An 18,355-nucleotide genomic window follows, 5' to 3' on the forward strand; every position below is an offset into this window, starting at 1 on the left:
GCCAGAGTCTATAGCATTGGGGCACCCCTTATGGGGTGTGGCAGCCCCAGTAGGGGGCCCAGGCCCACCCAACTCCACCAGGCCCCAACCCAGGTCCCTAACAGTGGCATAGCAGCTTGCCACTGACTCAGCAGGGGGTCCTACTGAAACACACTGAGTTTCCCCAGGGGGGGTGGTACCACTCCATCACCCTCCCTGGGTCACTTCCTACCAGAAGGTGTGTTGGGGTTTCCCATGAGACATCAGGTCCTCTGTGTTCAGCAGGGCCAGTCGCCTCCAGGGTTTCCGCCCGGGCCTCCAGCCCAGAATGAGCTGGTCTCCCTCCCTTTATACTACTAGAGCACTTGGAGCATGCCCAGTCCTGCCAGGGGGGTGGGACTTCCGCTGTCAATACCAGGGGCTTAACCCTGTCTGAGCTTATGCGGGGTAAGTGGACCCCGTCACAAGGTGGGTATCATTATCCCCATTTCACAGATGGGGAAACTGAGACACAAGGAGATGAAGTGACTTGCCCAAGGTCACCCAGCGGCCATGGTGGGAATAAAACCTAGATCTCCTGTGTCCCAGTCCAGTGCTCTATCTTCTCCATTTTACAAAGTACTTTTGAAACTCAGAACAGAGTTTGCTCAGGTTAGTCACTTGTTTAATCTGCAAAACTCACCGCAGACAGATCATACACCCTGCTATTAAAACTGCAGACTAATTTGAAATGTTACAGACAGATTAATGTGTGCAAGAATGTCCTGCAAATAATTACATTGTGATGAAGCTGGTGCAACTATTTTGCCCGCTCTTTAATTTCTCTTTGTGCATTTTGCAATATATGTTGCTTCAAAGTGTGTTCCAAAACAAAAAGCAGATGTTCTGCACAGCAGCAACCCACCCATAGAGCTCTTTGGCACCAGGTCATCCTAACCCTGACTGCTGTCTTACTGTAATGCTAAACTGTCTATTAAACTCCTCAAATTGAACACTGCCATGTTATGTGAGACTATTATTCTCTGTTGCCCTATCATTATTTCTGCCGAACTCCATGTGTTTTTAGAATAGCCTATCAGATCTCACTGGTAAAATTCTTTGGGTGTGTATGTTCATCCATGTGCATACTTCAGGTTTTAGGTGTTGCTGCATCCATCTCCTCCCCTTTGTTAATGTATTAGATTCTCCAGCTGTGACCCCTGAGCATGGTTCTTTAGCTCTTTTCTAAGCGTATCTTCCAGTGAGAGGACAAATGCAGGGCCGGCTCTAGACCCCAGCGCGCCAAGCGCGCGCTTGGGGCGGCATGCTGCCGGGAGGGCGGCAGGCGGCTCCGGTGGACCTCCCGCAGGCGTGCCTGTGGAGGGTCCGCTGGTCCCGCGGCTCAGGTGGACCTCCGCAGGCATGCCTGCGGATGCTCCACCGGGCCGCGGGACCAGCGGACCCTCTGCAGGAGGTCCACCGGAGCCGCGGGACTGGCGACCGCCAGAGCGCCCCCCGTGGCATGCCGCCCTGCTTGGGGTGGCGCAATTGCTAGAGCCGTCCCTGGACAAATGAGTTTAATGGTGAAACTATATTACTGATTTTAAAGAACCGTGTCACAGGGAGATTAATCTTATTTCTTTTTCTTCTTCTCTTTAAAGATTCATCTTCCAACTACATCAGGCAACTTGAAACAAAAGTCAAACTGTTGGAGGATGACAACAAACTCCTTTCTCAGGTAGGTTTTTCTGGTGGTGTTAAAATACAATATGACTTTTATGTCCTGATTCTGCAACTGGATCCAAGCAGACAGAATCTGGTTCCCCCATGATTGCAATTGGGCCCTCTTGAAGTGTGACAGTGCATCTCCATTGATGCAGTTGTGGGATCGGGTCTTATTTTGTAAAATGACTTTCATACTAACTGGACCTCAAAATCATTTATAAAATTAAATAATAAACCACATCAGAGAGAGAGCGAGAGAGAGAGTAAAGAAAACATGTCCAGACAAGGACAAGGTGCTCATGAGGTAGAGAGTGACAGGAAGGCTGCTCCCCATAGCAGGAGCTGCAGAGGAGAAGGCTCCTGCAGCAACAGATAGTATGGAGGAACACAAAGGAGGTGTCATAGGGTAGCTGGCCCTCTGAAGGGGTCAGGGGCCCAGCCTATCTCTGACAGGTTCCACAAGAGGGAATGAGGCAACTCAGGTTCACGTGGGACTAGTTAAGTCACTGAGTTACTAGGAAGCAGTTAATTAGGCAGGGAAATGCCTGGGCATGATAAAAGTGAAGCTACACCCAGCATAGGGGAGCTTGGAGAACAGAAGCTCCTGGGGAGAGGAATGGTTCCCAGAGCTCAGGAAGAGAAAGCTCCTAGAGGGATAGCTTCACGGGGAGAAAACTAGTGAGGGAGGCGCAGCAGCAAAAGAAAGCCAGGGAGAATGCTCCTGGGTGGGAGAGTTTCCAGAAGGAAGGGATTACGAATGCTAAATCTCAAACCAACCTGGTTCCTATGAAGAGCTTCACCAGGCAGCAGCAGAAGTCATAGATTAGAGGAATTATATGATGTCCTGAGAGGGGTCCTTGCGGTTTGGCCTCCGGGGGAGGGGGGGGCCTTTGATCCAAGAGAAGGGACCCTCCTCAGCCAGTTCCAAGAGGCCCTGACTTGAGAAGAGGGTTCCAGGTTATGAATACCTTGCTGGTAAGGGACCTTGTGTATAACTGGGTTGATGGACTAAGGCTGACTCAGTCCCTCCCTCCTTCAGCTGGAGGTGCTGATGGGGAGGTCTACCCATGTGATCTGCTTTTGGGACTGAATAAACTAGACACCTCTGGAGGGGCATAGTTAAAAAACAAGCTTCAGTGGAGTTATTAAAAGCCTCATTTAGGGAAACTAAGGCAGAGATACAATGGCTGTATTGCACTGGGCTGTGAGGGGATGCTCTAGAGGTGTGGGCCCCCATTACTGCAGGGTTATGTATGTGTTGATACAGAGGACCTCAGTGCATGCACTATCCTTGTTATAGGGTGTTGTCTTGACTACCCATCTGTGAGTAGGACAAGGATAATATCTGCAGGAGAGCTTACAGCAAAAAGGAGAAGCTTTGGCCATTGTTGTATGGATGTGGTTTGTGTTTTGCACACAGTGGGCTCCAGAAAAAGCATTTAAAGCTCAGACTGCTTGCTCCCTGTTTTCTGCTGCTAGGGGCTTCTAGCCACCAGCTGTTCTGTTCCTTCTTGCTTCTCGGCTGCTCTGACATGTGAGTTTGCAGGGGGAACACTCCTTTTGCCTTGCATTTCCTCTGCCTCCTGCAGGGAACACTGAGGACCAAATTCCCTGCCGGTGTAAACTGGTGCAGCTTCATTGACGTCAATGGTACAGTTAGTCACATCTATTACACCTGTGCTGTAACTAATTAGCTGCTTTCCAGGCAGAGAAGGTGGGACTAGGAGATGTCAAATGATAACTTCATGGACAGCCAGGCCTTTTAAAAGGGGTGAAGTTGAGGAAGCAGAGGGACTTCTGTGAAGTGCCCTGAGCCAGAGGCTGAAGAAGAACAGTCACCTCAGGAAGACTCGGACTGCGGGGTTAGTGCTGAATACCAGAGTTGAGGAGAAGGAATGAAGACAGAGCCCAGAGGAAGGGCTGATTTGTTGAGACACTTCGGATGCTAGTTTGAATTTCTCTTATCGTGTAAGAGATCTTCTCAGCTGGAGCACTGAATCATGCTCAAAGGCAGACTGCCTACATGGGGTGCTAGGGCTCAAACCCCTGCAATAAGAAGCTCTGACAATAGGGGGTGCTATGGCAGTGAGTGCAACTGCTAATTCTCTTAGATGTTGGGTTAAAATTCTGTCCGGTTAGAGAGTTGGCAATTATTTAAAAACAGCCCCTTTGTCAATATCACTAGATTTATTGAAATGAAAAGATTTTTTTTAAATCTAGTTTTACTTCTTACACTTGATGCTGTTCTGCTTGCTCTTTCCATCTCACTAAGTTTGAACAATTAAAATAAACCAGTCCAATATTGCTTTTGTTTCCACGTTCTGATTTTAGCAGAACATTTAGCTGAAATGTTCATTTGTTTAAAAAACAAATCCTTTCCCCATTGGACTTAAGAAACAAAATAAAAAAAATTCAAAAGATGCAAGTATTTCTGTTGGTGCTGAGGTTTTTGTAAAATCTTGTTTTTACAAAATCTAAATTTCAGGCTACGGTTTGACCCAACTTCGTGGTCTTTGTAATCCTTTCAACTTGTTGAGATCATGAGCTGGTATCCCTGGCATTAAAGCAAAATGCCCTGTTGAATTACACCAGAAAGTCCTTTGGTTCCAGGTAGGCACCAAAGGGTTAAAACCCCAAAAGGCATTCAACTCAACAGCATCCAAGTGGCCTTCAAACATAAATCAATTGCTAATTTAATTTTAACTCTCTCCCACCCACAAATTAGCTGGTGGCAATTTAAACCCTGAGATGATTTCATTGGAAATATTGGTAAACAGATGGGCTGTGTTGAATGCTGTGGCCTGTTGCTAGGAGACTGGCCATGGATTGGGTAAGTGGCTCCCTGTTCAATATGCCCTTGGCCTGACTTACTTCTGTCTTCTGCAGGCCATAGGGCACTGAGCGCTTTATCTGGTTGCCTGTGCTTTTATGAGGTCAGAAAAGTGATCAGTAATTAGTAGGTGAAAAGTACACAGAATACAGAGATTAGCACACTGTTCCCAGCTGAAGCCTTTTTTTTTTTTTTTTTTTGCAAATGAACCTGACATGAGGCAACAGCTGAAGAAATGTTCAAGTTTGAAGGAACGGACTTCATACACCTTACAGTAAAGCCCAGAGTCTTCAGTTTTCTGTTTTTAGCCAATGACATTTAGATGGAGAGTTTCTTTAATAAAACCCTAAAACACCTCCCCCTCCCCCAATAGTACCTAGCACTTCTGTAGCAGGAATTAATACAGAAAATCCCATCAATCCTGGCTTTCAGGCCACACTCAGACAATGGTGCAGGGGGCATTATCTCATCTGCTACCAAATCCCTTATCGCTCGCTCACCTGATGACTGGCCAAGACCAGCAAGTGGGTGAAAGGCAATGGACTGAAGCTAAACATGCATAAATTGGAGGGAAGAGGAAAATATTTTGAAGATCTGGTCACCGCCATCATGCCTCCTGCTGCCGAGGGAGTCTGCCCTCAACTATCCAAGTCAGCTTGCTGCCTTGGGGTTCTCCTGCTTCTAGATGTTCAAATAGCAGCAGCTGCCAAAAATGCTGCCTGCCTTCTGTGGCTGGCAAGAAGACTGGACCTCTGCTGTCACTTGATGATGATCTATCCTCAAATATCCTCACCTCCATGACTTCCAGGCCAGATTACTGCAACTTGCTATACCTGGGAATGAATGCACTGACTGTAATAAGCTCAAAGATCCAAAATGCAGCAGCCCACCTTGTTAGCAACATTGGTCATGGAGAACATATGACCCCGTGCTCTACTCACTCACTATAAAACATCTTTATGGTCCTCCATGGCATCTGGGCCAAGCTTAAAAGAATGCCTCTTGCTCACAGACCATCTATTTGTGTCCTGTGTACTTATATGGCCCTTGGTACTGAAGTACCATGAACAATGAAACTGCCACCAATCCGGCGGGTAGTGTAGACATACCCTTTGTTGAAGCCACCAAACTCACTTCGCTTTTCACCACCTAAGTCGCATTTTAACTCAGCTCAGCCTTTTCCCTTGTATGTTGACAGTGCAGTAGCAAGTGGTATTTGGAAAGATGCTTTCCCAATGGCAGGAAGTTGTGTCTCCAAGGCGCTGAAGGAGTGATGAAACCTGAGGTCCTAAGTAACTAACAATGCCAGTGCGTTAAGAGATTTGTTAATCTGTACTGGTTATAGAAGTATTCCTGGCTTCTTTCCAAATGCTAAGCATAGAACCAAAATACTGTTTCATCCAGAGATATCTGCTATTGCCGGGGCTGTAAATGATACTGCAACCTTTGTAAAAACGTTTATACTACAGTGGCCTGGGACACAGGGCTCCTTTGTTAACTGGTGCTTCTTGACAAAGATTTGTTACTTACCCTGTTTAGTGGCTGGGATGTGAGGCTGTGTGGAGATGTACCTCGGTACCTTTGTGCCTTTTTCAGACAGAAAAATAAGTTAGTGTGAGACTTTTAAATGTAGCTCATTATTCTGCTGGCTGACATCTCCGCCATCCTTAAACACATAAGAATAAAGAATGGTGGTGCTGTGGGAGTAGTGATATTCCAGGGTCTTTCTGAGTGTGCGGTTCGTACTGTGCATGTTAACATCGATACTGGTGTGTTAAGACATGTACTTCTCTGCTTCTGGTGACTGTTCTGAACAGATTCATTGCAAGCTCTTTTCTTCCCATTTGGAGCAGGATCGAATGCTCCCATTCCCTGAACCATGATTGAGGATGGGGGAGGGGGGGTGGAAATGAAGAAGCTTTCCTTTCTCCTTTCTCTTTCCTTCTTGTTCATGATAACCAGGTACAGATATGGTGGGACTTTTTTGTTCAGAGGGTTTTTTGGGTTTTTTTTTTTGGTTTTATTCTTTTATTCCCGCTGCTTCATTGTAGACCCATTGTTTCCCTCCTGTTGATCTTTAATTCCTACGTCATTTCTACCCACAGGAATTGATAGCTCCTTTTCAGGGCTACCCTTGGTAACGCTCTAAGCCAGGTGCAGCATCTAACAGCGAGTGTTGAACAATATGATAGAGTTGGCATTTAAATGTAGGTGGCACCCTCTTTCATATCAAGACTCATTACATCTCCTGAGGCATCATCTAATGCTTTCTGCAGCCTTGGAGCAGAATTTGACTATATTTTGGACACGGCTCTTTGTTAATGTAGAGTTGCAAGTCCTAGTGTCGACTGATCATATGGGCTCCTGACACCAGCCATTCTAGGTCTTCACTGGCCTATTCCAGTGAAGGTTTTGTTATCCTACTTAGAGTTGGGAATTTACTCCTGGCTTTGTGATATAACTCAATGTTATCATGCCAAATATCACCATGAAGAATGCCACGTTGTTGGAACAAGATTAATTTATCCTCCAGGACAAGTACAAATAGGTGGCAGGTATACAGCGTTCTTGGGCTGAATAGTCCAATATGATCCATAGAAACATAGCCATTTTGCCATTCACAGAAACATTTTTCTGCTGTGTATTTACCTCATAATCCAATGTTTAATATTTTCTATCATGTAGCATTTCATAATATTAGTTTTGCTTTTGCTGACTTAAATTTAACTTGAGTTAAATTTTGCAAATGACATTAAAATGAAACCTAGTTAAGCACCGAGGTCCAGTTCACATAGATATTCAGGCATCTAAAAATGCAGATAGGTGTCTAGTGGGATTTTCAAAATTTCCTCATAAAGAAATCCATGAAGTGACATGGAACTCCCCAGATGGTGCTACCAAGAACCAGACAGACCACTTCTGCATTTCGAGAACCTTGTGCAGCTCCTTGGCAGATACGTGCATAGGGGAGCAAATGTGGGCAGCGACCAGAACTGTTGTATCGCTAACTTGAAGATCGAGTTAGATGCTTAATATTAATCATGTTTATTACGGCAGAGCCTCAGGTCCAAACAAGAATGGGGCCCTATTGTGCTAGACGCTGAACAAACACAGAGTAGATGTTCCCTGCCCTGAAGAACATACAGTCTAAATGGACAGGATGGACACAGGATGAGGGAAGGGGTATAATACACAAGCAGAGTGAACAATGTGATGGCAGCCAGCATCATGTTAGTTCCACAATATTTTTTGTGGGGGAGGAGGGGAAATTTGGTTTACTTAAGAAGGGATCAGCTAAGTGGAAAGAAAAGGGAGAGGGTGAGAGGAAGCAAGAAATAGTGGAGCAAACAGTCAATCAGCACAGGGCAGAGAAAGTCAGAGCACATTCTACGGTTCTGATGGGAATGTGCAAAGGTTCCTGCTTTTGCAGTTCTGGGTCAGTGGGGTGCTGGAGGGAGGGGTGGCCCTCAGCTGGGCCTCATTTTACCCCCTCCCCTGTAGTGCAGCAGTTCCTGTTTGGCAGCTTTAGTCCTTACCAGCTGGAGTCTTAGGTACTTAGCCCGGTAGGCATCTAACTCTTAAGGCCTGTGATATACATTAGGAAATTAGGTTGGTATAATTATAGCGCTCAAAGGTGTGAAAAATCCACCCCCTGAGCAACACAGTTAAACTGACCTAGCCCCTTGTGTAGACAGTGCTGGGTCAATGGGAAAATTCACCTGTCAACCTAGCTACTGTTCCTTGGGGAGGAGAAGTCCTCCCCTTTGTGTAGGTAGGGTCTTTACTGAAGTACTACAGTGGCACAGTTGCAGGCACTGCTGCAGTGTTTTATGTATAGACAAGTCCTAAGTGAGGCAGGTACCATCTGAATCTAAATATACCCTCAGTTCATATGTTTCCTTTTATTTGGAAACTATTGTCTCTGAAACACCCAAATAGAGGACATCTGCCCCAAGCAGTTGGATCAAGGACACCTGGGGGGAGTGGGGGCTGCCATAGAAGCTCAGAGAATGAAGCTGCAAACAAGAAAGTAAGTTACATGTGGTAAATGGTATTGCTACTGTAAGTGCATTTAGTACAGCGGAGAACTCTAAAGTAGGTTCCTGCTAATGTGTTTACTTCAGCGTTTGTCATGTTAAACTTGGGGAGAAATCACTGAGGAGTCAGAGCAAAGTTTAATTTTAAACATACATGTTTTACCCCAAATTTGTGACTTAGGTATGTTTTTCCTTTTTCTGCATTACCCACATTCCTCACCCCAGCCCCAATTCCCAGAAGAAGCTCCACCAGTCCTCCACCTTGCAGCTCTGCCTTAGGCGCTGCAGCCTAGGGGAGATCCTTGCTGCACTCCGACAATGCGCCAGCTGTCTTCCAAAGCCCATGACTTTTGATATTTAACCTCACCCAGAAAAGCTGCAGGCTTCAGAAATCTGCTGCTCTACTCCTGTGACATCATGGTGCGCAGGATTCTGAGGGGAGGGTGTGACCTGATTTTTTGATGGCACCATTTAACGGACTCAATTTTATGTGAAAAGCAGTAGTGAAAATCTTTGTCCCCTTCCAGTCTCCAGCCTGACTCTGCAGGAGAAGTGGAGTCCAAATGCTTATGCTGGCATCTGTCCTTAGTTGCCAAACCTTAAAAAAAAAAAGTGCCTAGAGAGCTATTATCCCTATAAAACAGGGGTGTGAAAAACAATATGTGCTGCCACTGGAAGGTTTTGTGTGCAGTCTGGTGAGTTTTACCACTCAGAAAGTCTTTAAAATAACCTCTGCCTGGGACAAGACAATTTTAAGACTACAGGACTATCTCTCTCTCTGTCTGAACATTAACTATTTAATTGACACAATCCACCCCCTTACTGGGAGGCAGAGGAAGCATTGTTTTCTCCACTTCTGGAGAGGGAGCACACCATAGAGCTGGGATTAGCCCCGCCCCCTTGCGCTCAATCCATGCTTCGTCTTTTAGACCAGGATGCCTCTCATACTGATAAAATGTACCCCTTGTAGTTAAAATGTACCCGTTTGGCTAAGCTGCACGTAGCCAGATAGGAGGGAGACCAAGTGCCTTTGAACCACAGGTACTGACTTTTTTCCCGGTGGGTGCTCCATCCCCACTCTGCCCTGAGGCCCTGCCCCACTCCACCCCCTCCCCTGAGGCTGTGCCCTTGCCACGCCTCTTCCTGCCCCTACTCTGCCCCCTCCCCCGAAACCCCTTCCAACACCACCTGCTCTGCTGGCCACCCTGAGTTGGCCAAACAGCTGATGGGCGGGCAGCCCAGACGGAACCTTTGGGGCTGGTGGGTGCTCAGTGCCCCCTATTATATTTCTGTGGGTGCTTGAACTCCAGATCACCCATGAAGTTGGAGCTTTGAACCATCTCAGACAGCACTGCCCCACAACTATAAATTAGTCTGCTCGCATCTTTTTGGTAGCAATGGGAAAGACCATGAATAATCCACAATTTTTAGGAATAATCCTAATGACAAACTTTCATCCCTGTTTACATTGTTTAACATTTTCTGCACAAGAAAAAAATAAAAGTCATTGTTCTGCACAAGGGAAAGGGCTAGAATTATTTTCTTTAAATGCAATGTATAGGTTGTCCCAAATCAGGTTTCATGGGTTGTATGCTTGAGCCTGTTTCCACTCCCACTCCCATTTCCCACCATCAGGTCCTTCACATTGTGGGATGATGGTTGTGATCTCCATAGGTTTATAGTTTCTGCTGGGCCTTGTATGGCTTCTCTATCCAGATTTGGCTTGTTTTTATTTTTAAGAGTAGTTTGTCCATGCCACACTAAAATTAACTTCTTTCAGGCTGCAGCCATGCAGGTAACAAATAATTCTTGTCAGGGCTGGTGCAAGGAAGTTTCACGCCCTAGGTGAAACTTCCACCTTGCGCCACACCCCCCAGCTAACCTCGCCCACCGCCCCACGTGGCAGCTAACCACGCCCCCCCTCCCACCCGAGGAGCCCCCACCCTCCACGGCAGCTAACCCCCCCACCTTGGGAGCCCTGCCTGCAGAAGCTAACCCCGCCCCCCTCCATGGCAGCTAACCCAGCCCAGGAGCTCCCCGCCCGTGGAAGCTAACCCCGCCCCCATCCGTGGCAGCTAACACCACCCGCTGCGGCAGCTAACCCCGCCTGGGGATCCCCCCCCGCGGCAGCTAACCTCGCCCGGGGAGCCCGCTCCAACTCACCTCGGCTCCGCCTCCTCTGCTGAGCACACTGGCGTTGCTCTAATTCTCCTCGCCTCCCAGGCTTGTGGCGCCGATTGGAGGAGACTTAGAGCGGGGGCTGTGTGCTCAGCAGAGGAGGCAGAGCGGAGGTGATCTGGGGCAGGGAGCGGTTCCCCTGTGCGCCCCCCCCCCCGTTACTGCGGGCGGCCCTCCCCCCGCCCCAGCTCACCTCCACTCCACCTCCTCACCTGAGCGGGCTTTTGGGCACCCTCAACCACTAGGTGCCCTAGGCGGCTGCCTAGTTTGCCTAAATGGTTGCACCGGCCCTGATTCTTGTAAATACTATTAACGATATTGAGCATAGGAGCCCATGTTAAGATCTGCTGCCCTGGGGAACAGAGGGATCAGCAGAGTGCCTAGTTGAATTTGTGCATTTCCACAAATACACATGTGAAATTCCCAAAATGTTTGTCTGCAAATTAGGAATATAGCCCCTGGATTAAAGGAATATGAGAGCCACTAGAGCTGGGATGAACTAGGAAATAAACACAGTTTGGCAAGGAGTTAAACCTCTCTTAAAAATGGGGGAGTAAAAGAAATCACACTCAACAGGCGGGCGCCAAAAGGACTGGATTGCAATTTCTTCTGTTGTTTTAATATCAGCCATTTCTGCATCAAATCTGTAATTAACACTCCCACGTGTGCAATTGCCTCTCTGGCACACGGAGCTCATATCAGCTGTGAACATTTGAGCCTCCCTTTCAAATCAGCTTGTTAGTTTTGTTGTGTGGCAATTACTTGGTCCAGGAATGGTACATGTATACTTGGGAAGTTGAATACAATCGCAAACCTGCCTTATTTCCCTAAAGCACGCCCTACTGATTGCTGGGAGAAGGGAGAATTATCATTATTTTAATTTAAGATCTCACAAGGGCCATTTGATTTTTGGATCAGAGAGTGACTCAGACATGAATGCTTTCCCTGTGTTTGCCTCTGTTTAAATTCAGAATTACTTAAAGTAAAAAGTACCAAGGCAATTTATGGCCTTTTTTGTAAGCACTGTTTAAAATTACTGCTACTTCCTAAATATGATTAATCAAAATCCTATATCCATATTTTTTTCTTAGTTGTTTTCCTGATCCAAAGTTGATCTAGTTGAAGTCAATGATAGACTCCCACTGACTTCAAAGGCAGACCTTTGTATGCGGGCATAATACACAGAGGATTAGATTTTCATAGGACCTTCTTTAGCTGTACCTAGGGTTGCCAAATCGGTAATATTTAAAAACCAGACACTACAGCAGGAGTGCCGGAACCTCCCCGGCCCTGCCCCTTCCCCTTGAGGCCCCACCCATGCCCCATAAGAACGGCCATAACAGGTCAGACCAAAGGTCCACCTAGCCCAGTATCCTGTCTTCCGACAGTGGCCAATGCCAGGTGCCCCAGAGGGAATGAACAGAACACGTAATCCTCAGATGATCCATCCCCTGTCGCCCATTCCCAGCTTCTGGCAAACAGAGGCTAAGGACACCATGTCTGCCCATCCTGGCTAATAGCCATTGATGGACCTATCCTCTGTGAACTTATCTAGTTCTTTTTTGAACCCCGTTATAGTCTTTCTTGGCCTTCTCAACATCCTCTGGCAAGGAGTTCCACCGATTGATTGTGCATTGTGTGAAAAAATACTTCCTTTTGTTTGTTTTAAACCTGCTGCCTATTAATTTCATTTGGTGACCTCTAATTCTTATGTTATGAGGAGTAAATAACACTTCCTTGTTTACTTTCTGCACATCAGTCATGGTTTTATAGCCGTCTATTATATCCCCCTTAGTCATCTCTTTTCCAGGCTGAAAAGTCCCAGTCTCCTTAATCTCTTCTCATATGGCAGCCATTCCATGCTCCTAATAATTTTTGTTGCCCTTTTCTGAACCTTTTCCATTCCAAAATATCTTTTTTGAGATGGGGTAACCAGCTGTGCACACAGTATTCAAGATGGGGTGTACCATGGATTTATATAGAGGCAATATGATATTTTTTGTTTTATTATCTATCCCTTTCTTAATGATTCCCAACATTCTGTTCACTTTTTTGACTGCTACTGCACATTGAGCAGATGTTTTCCGAGAACAATCCACAATGACTCCAAGATCTCTTTTCTTGAGTGGTAACAGCTAATGTAGATCCCATCATTGTATAGTTGGAATTATGTTTTCCAATGTGCATTACTTTGCATTTATCAACATTGAATTTCATCTGCCATTTTGTTGCCCAGTTACTCAGTTTTGTGAGATCCTTTTGTAGCTCTTCACAGTCTGCTCAGGACTTAACTATCTTGAGTAGTTTTGTATCATCTGCAAATATTGCCAGCTCACTGTTTATCCCTTTTTCCAGATCATTTATAAATATGTTGAATAGGACAGGTTCCAGTACAGACCCCTGGAGGGACACCACTATTTACCTCTCTCCATTCTGAAAACTGACCATTTATTCCTACCCTTTGTTTCCTATCTTTTAACCAGTTACCAGTCCATGAGAGGACCTTCCCTCTTATCCCATGAGAGCTTACTTTGCTTAAGAGCCTTTGGTGAGGGACCTTGTCAAAGGCTTTCTGAAAATCTACGTACACTGTATCTACTGGATCCCTCTTGTTCACTTACTTGTTGACCCCCTCAAAGAATTCTAGTAGATTGGTGAGGAATGATTTCCCTTTACAAAAACCATGTTGACACTTCCCCAACAAATTATGTTCATCTGTGTGTCTGACAATTTTGTTCTTTACTATAATTTCAACTAGTTTGCCTGGTACTGAAGTAAGGTTTACAGGCCTGTAATGGCTGGGGTCACCTCTGGAGCCCTTTTTAAAAATTGATGTCACATTAGCTATCCTCCAGTCATTTGGTGTAGAAGCTTATTTAAATGATAGGTTACAAACTACGGTTAGTAGTTCTACAATTTCACATTAGAATTCCTTCAAGATTCCAAGAATCCTTGGGCGAATACCATCTGGTCCTGGTGACTTATTGCTGTTTAATTTATCAGTTTGTTCCAAAACCTCCCTTAATGACACCTCAATCTGGGACAGTTCCTCAGATTTGTCACCTAAAAAGAATGGCTCAGGTGTGGGAATCTCTCTCTCATCCTCAGCCATGAAGACCAATGCAAAGATTGCATTTAGTTTCTCCACAATGGCCTTATCATCCTTGAGTGTTCCTTTAGTATCTCGATCATCCAGTGGCCCTACTGGTTGTTTAGCAGGCTTCCTGCTTCTGATGTGCTTAAAAAATTTTTTGCTATTAGTTTTTGAGTCTTTGGCTAGCTGTTCTTCAAATTCTTTTTTGGCCTTCCTAATTATATTTTTACACTTCATTTGCCAGAGTTTATGCTCCTTTCTATTTTCCTCACTAGGATTTAACTTTCCCTTTTTAAAGGATGCCTTTTGTCTCTCACTGCTTCTTTTACTTTGTTGTTTAGCCACGGTGGCACTTCTTTGGTTCTCTTACTCTGTTTTTTAATTTGGGGTATACATTTAAATTGAGCCTGTATTATGGTGTCTTTTAAAAAGTTTCCATGCAGCTTGCAGGGATTTCACTTTTGACATAGTGAAACAGAAATTAAAAGGTACAAACTTCCTAATTTTTGTGTAGTCCCCCTTTCTGAAATTAACTGCTACAGTGTGGGGCTGCTGTGGTGTTTTCCCCGCCACAGGGATGTTAAATTTAATTATATTATGGTCACTATTACCATGTAGTCCAGCTATATTCACCTCTTGGACCAGATCCTGTGCTCCATTTAGGACTAAATCAAGAATTGCCTCTTGTGGGTTTCAGGACTAGCTGCTCCAAGAAGCAGTCATTTAAGGTGTCAAGGAACTTTATCTCTGCATCCCATCCTGAGGTGACATGTTGAAATCCCCCATTATTATTGGGTTTTTTATTTTTATAGCCTATCTACTCTCCCTAAGCATTTCACAGTCACTATCACCATTCTGGTCAGGTGGTTGGTAATATATCCTTATTGCTATATTCTTGTTATTCAAGCCTGGAATTACTATCCATAGAGTCTCTATGGTACAGTTTAGTTCATTTAAGATTTTTACTTCATTTGATTCTATGCTTTCTTTCACATATAGTGCCACACCCCCACCAGCACGACCTGTTCTAGCTATCTGTTTCCAATGATCAAACCTCCCATTACTAATACCTGTCTTTTCGTAATAACTGGAGTTCCCTCCCCCAGAGAAGTATCCTCAGTGCGAGAGGATACCACAACATCATCTGGAAGGAGGGTCCCAACTATGGGATTGTTTCCACCTGCTCCAGTTGGATGTTCTCCTTCCCTGAGGCTTTCATCCTTCTCAACAGCACAGAGGCTGTCAGACTGGGGATGGGACTGTTTTACTGTGTCCTGGAAAGTCTCATTTATGTACCTCTCATCTCTGTACCTCTCCATCTCCCTGAGCTCCTCCAGTTCAGCCACTCTGGTCTCCAAAGCCCGTACACAGTCTCTGAGGGCCAGGAGGTTCTTGTACCGAATGCACACATATGCTACCTGCCCAAAGGGCAGGTAATCATACATGTTGCATTGGGTGCAATAAATTGGATAGCCCCTCTGGTCGCTTAGGAGCGGGCTTTTTAAAGTCTTCCTGAGTAGCCCTGCCCCCTGGTTAAGGGTTGATGGGTGCTAAGGAACTTAGGGATCAAAGCCTCGTTAAGAAGCTCTCAGCCTTGCCTAGCAGGCCACTAGCCTCAGCATACAGCCCCCCAAACAAACAGACCAGACGGTATATTTCAGTCAAGCAGCAAGCACCCCACCTCTTCCACTGAGACCTGCTCCTGCCCCGCTTCTCCTGAGGCCCTGCCCCCGTCCACCCCTCTTTCCCCCTTTCCTCCCCCTCCCACACCTCTCACCCGGGTCAGAAGGGACTTGCCTGTGGAGCTGGGGCTGAGAAGCTGCAGCTGCCTGACAAAGGTAGGAGGCAGCCCTGGCTGAGTAGGGGCTGATGTGGGTGATGGCTCGACGCCACCCCACCTCCTCTGTTCTCAGTAACTGGATGTTGGGGGTGTGATCAGTAGATCTGACAGGAAGCTGTCAAGTCCCCTTTTTGACCAGACTTTCCGGTCGGAAACTGGGCACCTGGCCATCTTAGCTTTACCCTTCAAAACTGACATGCATCTGAACTGCATACACAAATCCTCATTTGCATGCACATGTGCCTCCTTTACACATGCAAGTACAGGTTTTGCATGTGCACACAAATGTGGGATCAGCAGTGTTGGTGGAGAGCTTCATGACAATGTAGCACAGAAAATGTAAGAGTACCAGTGTCTACATCAGTGCTTTTCATTCCTGCTCCTTCTCTGCTGATTTAATATGCCCAGATTGATTAATATGACTAATTAATTATCTATTGGAACCCAGTAAGCAGAAATTTAAAAAAAGCAATACATATTTATTGAACAAAACGTTCTTTCAAAAGAAGAGCCATTCAGCTTTATAAGAGTGGTTTAGAAATGCTGCTAACTGCAGTTCAGAGAAAAAGGAAGTTGAGTTACTACAGGCCTTTCTTTGGGAGCTGGATCCAAAACCCATTAAGTCAGTGGAAGACTTTCTATTGATTTCAGTGGGCTTTGAATCAAGACCTTGGACTGTTGCTTAAGGAAGTACTTGCTTAGCCCATACTCGTGTGGATGGGGGTCTCCAAATTAGATATACATAAAAAAACAACTGCAAACTTTAACACAGTTGTAAAGTGGCCTACATTGCTGGGAGTAAAGCTTGTGTGGGTGTGCAGTGTTTCTGACTCTCGTGATCTTGTGAATGTCATAATATTTGTTGTTTTTTTAAAAGTTCCTGGAGTCAAGTGATTATGTGAGAATCTCAGCTTTCATTTACAAATAAAGTGTGTTTCTAGCCCTCACGGCTGTGGAGAAAATGTGACACAAATGTATCCTAAAGGATGTGAAACCAGAAGACAGATGAAAAGAATAAAAAATTTATTTATTTATATTTGTAAGCCATTCCTATGCTTTCTTGACTCGTGGTTTTTGAAATGTTGGGGTTGGGTGTGTGCATTTGAGTGTGTGTGAGAGAGCGAGAGAGAGGTGGAGGGATGGCGGTGGTCAAAGCTCTTCCATGCCCCATTTGTTCCTGCTGTGGGAGAAGTGCAAGAACATTGTATTTAATGAGGCTCGGTTTAACCTCCAGCTGTGAACACAGGCTTAGTCATATTCTGTGCTTAAACAACTTTTTAATAATTTTATTAGAAGCCACTTTTGTTCATTTATGGAGACAGAGATTGAAAAAGGCCAGTTAATCACAATATGAAAGGCTATGAAGTGGTAATATCATATAACTTTATAATGCATAAAGAGGTGCAAATCACACAGACCTCAATGGTTAAGTCTGAAAAAATTCAAAGAATGGTACAGAAAAGCTAAGGATTAGCTTGAAAGAATTCAAGGTGAACATTTCCAAAAAGTTCAGTTATGAATTCAAGATTAATTTTGAGAGAAATTCAAGATCAACAATGTGAAAAGAATTCAGGGGAATATACAGAGAAACATCGATCTCTGCTTTTTTTGTGCATGAGAGAATTTTAATACTTGTGATGTGTTTCATTAACAACCTTAGACATTGAAGTTGGCTAACCATGTGTCCCTACAGTCTTTCTCAGATGTCTCAGCCATGACCAGGAGAGAAGTCCTATAGGGCTGGGAAGAGAGCAAATTCCAAAGCTGGTTAAATTTTTATCATCAGTACATTTTTTTTTAAGGAAAAATTGCCTTTTTGACCAAAATAAACATTGTTGTGGAAAATTTAATTTGTTTTTACAATTAAAAATTAATTGAAATTTTTGGTAAGAATTTTCATTTTCCAGTTTGGCTTTCAGGACAAATTTTGTTTTTGAAAATGATTTTTTTTTAATCAAAAATGGTTTTCAAAATGAAGAATTCTTAGCTTTCCAGTTTGGATTTTTCATAAATTAACAGTAACAAAAACCTTAAGAGATTTGTAGGAAATTAAAATAAACAAATAAATAAATAAATAATCAAAATATCTCATGAAAAATCATCATAATTGTTTTTGTCCAGCTCTAGCTAATTTTCTCTGGCCATTCAAGGCCCAGTTCAGCAACATACTTAAGCACATGAAAAACTTTAAGCACTTTAGTAATCCTATTGAAGTCAATAGGCTCAATTCTTCACTGCATCTGAGCTTGGGTTAGTGCATGTAGACAGGGTCCCAGCTTTAGTTAGAACAACTGAGGGGTTGGTCTAATTTACCCCAGTGGAGAATCAGCTCTACTCCTTCTGGCCTTGGAATCTATGTTCCTGCCCCACCACTGCTCCATCCCTTTCCAAGCACACCCCTATACGGGGTTTGGAGACCAGCTTAGCACAGGTGCCAGCTTCACTGCTTCTGTTGAGCTTAGGGTGACCAGATGACAAGAACAAAATATCGGGACATATGAGGGGGCGCCGCTGAAGCAAAATGTATATTGGTCAGGACGCGGGACAAACAACTAAATATTGGGATGGTCACCCTAGTTGAGCTGATACTTGTGAGCTGTTCTCCTCTGCAAGAGGAATTCTCCAATGACCCTTTTTGGCTGGAATTGATCCACTTTGCCCCACCTGAGCGGGGCAAAGTGGCCAAAGGAGAC

At 44.8% G+C, this 18,355-nt stretch overlaps 1 protein-coding gene across 3 annotated transcripts in view; it reads left to right on the forward strand.

Annotated features, from left to right (window-relative positions):
• Positions 1 to 18,355, forward strand: part of CCDC85C (coiled-coil domain containing 85C) — a 158,083-nt gene that overhangs the window by 94,234 nt on the left and 45,494 nt on the right. For all 3 annotated transcript variants that reach the window (XM_039537914.1, XM_039537916.1, XM_039537915.1), the window contains one exon: positions 1,620 to 1,696. In XM_039537914.1, coding sequence (XP_039393848.1) covers positions 1,620 to 1,696 — 77 coding nt within the window. The remainder of the gene's footprint in view (positions 1 to 1,619; positions 1,697 to 18,355) is intronic.

Source organism: Mauremys reevesii, linkage group 4 (assembly GCF_016161935.1).
Source record: "Mauremys reevesii isolate NIE-2019 linkage group 4, ASM1616193v1, whole genome shotgun sequence".
NCBI lineage: Eukaryota > Metazoa > Chordata > Testudines > Geoemydidae > Mauremys > Mauremys reevesii.